Here is a 4656-nt window from a genome sequence, read left to right on the forward strand (position 1 = left end):
AGCCCCGAAGCCTGTCGGGCCCCCAACCCAGCTCCCACGGCACCTTCACCTTCCTCTCCAGCAGCCTCTTCTTCCTGATGGAGAGCGGCTCCAGGCAGATCCGGCCGCGCAGAGCCAGCTCGATGAGGATGCCACCCCGCAGGCCTGAAGAGATGCAGTCATTCCAGAAGGAGGTATAGCCCTGGGAGAGAGAGAGGATGGACAAAAAGGGAGAAGAAAGACGGGAAGGGGACCTACGCCAAGGACCCCCCCACCCCTCCTGGCCTGCTCAGGCGACTCTCCCAGCTCCTGTTAACAGCTCTGCCTCCCCACGCTGCTTCCCCAAAGGGAGAAAAGGGATTTCCCCACCAGGTGAAAAGCACCCGGCAGCCCCAACTACCCCCCTCCCTGCCCAAAACCTCCCTGTAAACATTGAGCAATTCAGGCTGTGCCCTTCCCACTGCACCCACAACCACCCGGCACACCCCAGTGCTGCCCAGGCAGCTGCACCCAATCCTGGATCATAAAAAATCTATGAAAGAGTGAGAAAAGCAGGGCCCTTTCCCCTGGCCAGCCCCCAGCCACAGAAGGACATTGCTGCTGCTGTGGGGCTGCAACCAGCGACATGAGCTCTGTGCTGCCCGGCCTCAGCGCCTGCTGCAGACATGCCCGGGGGAAATGGGAGTGAAATCTGCTCTTCTCCTTGAAGAAAGCCCTCACCAGTTCCAGGCATGCCCTAAAAATAATTAGCTAATAATTAGAATAATCATTGGAAATTATGAGCACAAAGAAATTGCTCATCAGGCCCGTGAAGAAGTTTCCCCGCTACCCATAGCACCATCCCAAGGGGCAACGGCTGCAGCAAGTCCCAGCTCCCACCGCAGGGCACAAGCGCTTCCCCAGCCTCTTGCCCACCCCAGCCTCATCACACCCCCCTTGCTCAAATCCACTCACAGACTTCTACGAGGGAAGAGAAGATTTCCAGTCAGGGATGAAGGATGGGAAAATACATCCCACCTCTCCCCCAAGAGCAGGCACTTTGGGGCTGGGGTGCAGCAGTTTGGGTCCCACCAGTGCTGGGGCTGCTGCTGACTGGATCTGCTCAGACTCAGCATGTTTCACACCTGCCCAAGCCCTGTTCTCTGAGCCCACCATGGGATGGGGTCCTCATCCCAGGAAGCACAAGCTCCAAAATCGTTAGGGCATTTGGCAAAGCAAAAAGATGATGCAGAGGTCTGGAAAATATGACCGACAAGGAACCAGGAATTGAACTGGAGTTTTCAGTATAGGGAAGAGAAGACAGAGGGAGAACAGGGTAAGAGGGTCAGACTCGTAAAAGGCATCAGCAAAATGTTCCCACTTCCACTGTGCATGGGAGAGTCCTGGGCTAAAATTGTAGCCAGAGAGATTGGAGCTGGCACCAGGAAGAAGCAACTGTCTGGACAAGAAAGCCCAGGAATGGTTTGCCCCTGGAGGGAGGGGGCAGGGAAGGGAAGTCTGTCCCTTGGGGTTTAAGAACATTCAACTGATGCTTCTCAGGAGAGAAGCAATGACCCTGGTTTGAAGCAATAGGACAGCCTAGGTGACCTCTCCATTCCCTTCTTCCACTTGTCTTTCATCCCTTGATTAGAACAAAGCCCGGTTGTTCTGGCCCGGTGACTGCTGCCCCATGGCACAGACGCAGGGTGGCAGTCCTTGGATTTCAGGGCAAGCAGAAAGCAGGCAGGGCTGCGGGGAGAGGCTGATCCAGGCCAGCAGCAGGGCTGGGAACAGGGCAGGCGCTGGTGTCTGAGATGGGCCTAAGGGGAGTGTGAGCCAAGTGGGATGCAAACTCACAACGGGCTTATTTGTCGGGGGACATTAATGCACCAGAAAGGCTACGGCCGTTTGTAGAGAAAGAGCAGGTCTAAAAGCTACCCAGGAGACTGCAGACAAAGCAACCTAGCGAGCCCCCTCCTAAGGAAAAAAGGCTGAGAACATGCAGCCCTCCTACATGGAAGTTTTTACAGTCCATATGGGTAAACTTTTGTCCCCAGTGTCTCTGTTTATACAGTGCATCTGGACATCGGGTTGCTCAGTTTGCGTAGCACAGAGAACCATAAATGAAATGAAAATCTCTATTTGCTTTCTTCATTTCCTTGTGAGGAAAGACAAAGCAACCTTTCATCCCCGCCCTGCTGATTTCCATCCATGGGAGATGCATTGTTTTTTGCATGCGCCCTTTAGGAACAAATTCTCCAGCAAAGGGTGTGGAGGTGACAGAAAGTTTCAATTCACTGGGCTGGAAGGCACATTAGAAAATTTTAAGGGGTCTGAAATCAAACAAGTCGAAAGCTCCGGGGTTACTTCCAGCTTCTGGAATCAGACTGGTTACAAATGCCAGACTGGTGTGCAGCCAGTTTCTCCTAGATGGACAGACTGGTACTTAAAATAATGAAATTGCACAGTGAGCTCATTGGATTTGGCTAAATTTGTCTTGTTTTTTTCCAGTTATCAAACCACGAGTAAACAACAGGGCTGCAAAAACCCAGCACCTGGGAGCTCAGCTCATGGCCAGGCTACTGCTGCCTCTGGCCTTCCTTTGAGTTAGAGGAATGCGGAAGGACAGGATCGGGAAAAAAATTTTTAAAAGTGTCACAAGTTTTTTTTTTTCACATCTATTGTGCTCTCCTAACTTCCTGGTGGCTGAAGGACCATTCCCAGGAATACGTTAACCAAGCCAAGAACACTAAACGTAGCCCAGGAAGAAAGGAGACCATGCCATGTTCCTAGGCTGCTCTCAAATATTTGCTCCAAAATTATTTGCATTATGTTCTCTTTACAGCCCTGCTCTCCTGTTTGGCTCAGCAAGTCCTAGATCTTATCTGAGTTCTTCAAACAGGACAGCTACAAGCCTCCATCACTCACACAAACCGCAGCTCTCCCCTGACGGATCTGCAAGCGTGATCCACGTCAGAAGCCAGGACCTGGGCAGGTCTACATGAGAGCAAGGCGCCAGCTCAGACTAACTCAGGGCCCTATGGGAAAAAAAGTTCAGGCACCTCACAGGGGCTTAATTTCAACCCAGAGAAACAGATGAAGAGAAGGTGGCCATCTACCACGGCTTTGACAACCACAGTGTCTCCTTTCCTCCGGGTGGGATAGGTTCACAGGAAGAGTGCTCCTGGAGCTGCAAAACCTGTGTTTAAGGCTCTCCTCGGCCATTATCATCCCAAGAAGCACCTTGGGCAACTGGTTAGCTTCCCCTGGTCTCGATTTCCCCATCTGCTTGACAGGAATAGCAGCATCAGATTCCTCCAAAGAGATCAAGACAATGCACACACAAAGAAGACAAGGCATGCCGACACAGCAGATAAAGGCCAAGCAGCTCGGAGGACTCAACGCAAGAGGTCTTCTCCTTTCCTCATGGCTTGCTCTAGGCAGAACTGAGAAACAAGTTCCTACCAGCTGATAAGCACAAAACAATTCAGTTTGATCAGGGTCCCTTTCCAGCAGAGAAAAACCCCCTGAAAACACCTGGCTGTGCAGTTCATCCACTGCTGCCACAAAAGCCATTAAACTGGCAGATATGGGTGAGACGAGCACCCAGCAAAGTGATTCCCATCCAGCCCCACTTCCTCCAAGCCTGGAGCTGCACGATGCCATTCCTACCTGGCTAAGGAAATTACTGGCCGGAAAACAGTGACGTGGCTCCTGCATTCAGATCCATCCTGCACCTGCTTTCAGCTCCCAGTCCAGCTGCCTTCTCTTGCCTTGCCATCCTCTCTCAAAACCTGCCCCTGCTGTTCTTCACATCAATTTTTAACAAAGTAGAAACAGTGCTCAGAGTGTCCCTGTGTTTCAGCCAACAGTTTCGGATAGGAAAGTGCACTTGGGCTAAAGAAAAGGACATTTACCATTGGCTGCACAAGGTGAGGCTCCTTTTACCCCATGTCTCGGACCCCAGCAAAGAACACATCCACCTTTATTGTGGCATAAGGCACCCCTCGCCAGCAGCTGCTTCTCACCATCCCTGTGCAGAGCTGGTGGGACAACACTCGCAAGCAATCTCCACAGCTCAGTTTAAGTCACAGACGAAGGTGGTTTGCACTAGCAGGCTGGTTTTGTTGAAGAGATTCAGAGGAACTCATACGATCCCTTCTGCTGCTCACAGAGAACCTCACCTCTGGGTGCACCAAGGCAGCGCTGCTACTGCTGCACACGCAGCCGTCGGAGACGCCGGCCTTACCTCCTTGTCCTTCAGCCCCAGGAGTAGCACCTCCTCCATGAGCGTGAGGCGGATATCTTTGGAGTCGTCAGGATCATCATCATTCAGGTCCCTGTCTGCATCTTCCTCGCTGTCAGGCTTCTTGTCCGAGTTCCTTCCCGCCTCAGCACGCCGTCCTCGGTGCGTGAGTGTCGTCATCTCCCGCTGCGGCTGGGCACGCAGAGAACCCAGGTCTGCTCCGCTTCTAAACACGATGGATTAGGGCAGTGCTGAGCCCCAGGACCCAAAACCAGGTGCTGGGGAGGCACAGACAAGGATGAGGGACACTCACCCCTTCTGCCCTAGAGCTTTGGCGTGTCACCCTCCATAGGGCAGCTGGACAAGAGGGCCTGACAGGAGGCGGCTGGGCGGGAGGAGGTGACCGCACCTTCGGGAAGGGGAGGGAGAGCCATAGCCCCGTCCCCTCCCCC

The 4656-nt window shown here is 53.1% G+C and overlaps 1 protein-coding gene across 1 annotated transcript in view; it reads right to left on the reverse strand.

The window, feature by feature from the left end:
- GOLPH3L (golgi phosphoprotein 3 like) overlaps window positions 1-4399 on the reverse strand; it is a 5627-nt gene extending 1228 nt beyond the window's left edge. Inside the window, exons 1-2 of the mRNA XM_010175239.2 lie at window positions 4208-4399; window positions 50-181 (exon numbers count right to left, since the gene is read on the reverse strand). Coding sequence (XP_010173541.1) covers window positions 50-181; window positions 4208-4384 — 309 coding nt within the window. The 5' untranslated portion in view covers window positions 4385-4399. The remainder of the gene's footprint in view (window positions 1-49; window positions 182-4207) is intronic.
- Window positions 4400-4656: the final 257 nt, after the last annotated feature.

The sequence above is a fragment of the Antrostomus carolinensis genome, unplaced genomic scaffold (assembly GCF_000700745.2).
Source record: "Antrostomus carolinensis isolate BGI_N321 unplaced genomic scaffold, ASM70074v2 scaffold30850, whole genome shotgun sequence".
In the NCBI taxonomy this organism is placed as follows: Eukaryota; Metazoa; Chordata; class Aves; order Caprimulgiformes; family Caprimulgidae; genus Antrostomus; species Antrostomus carolinensis.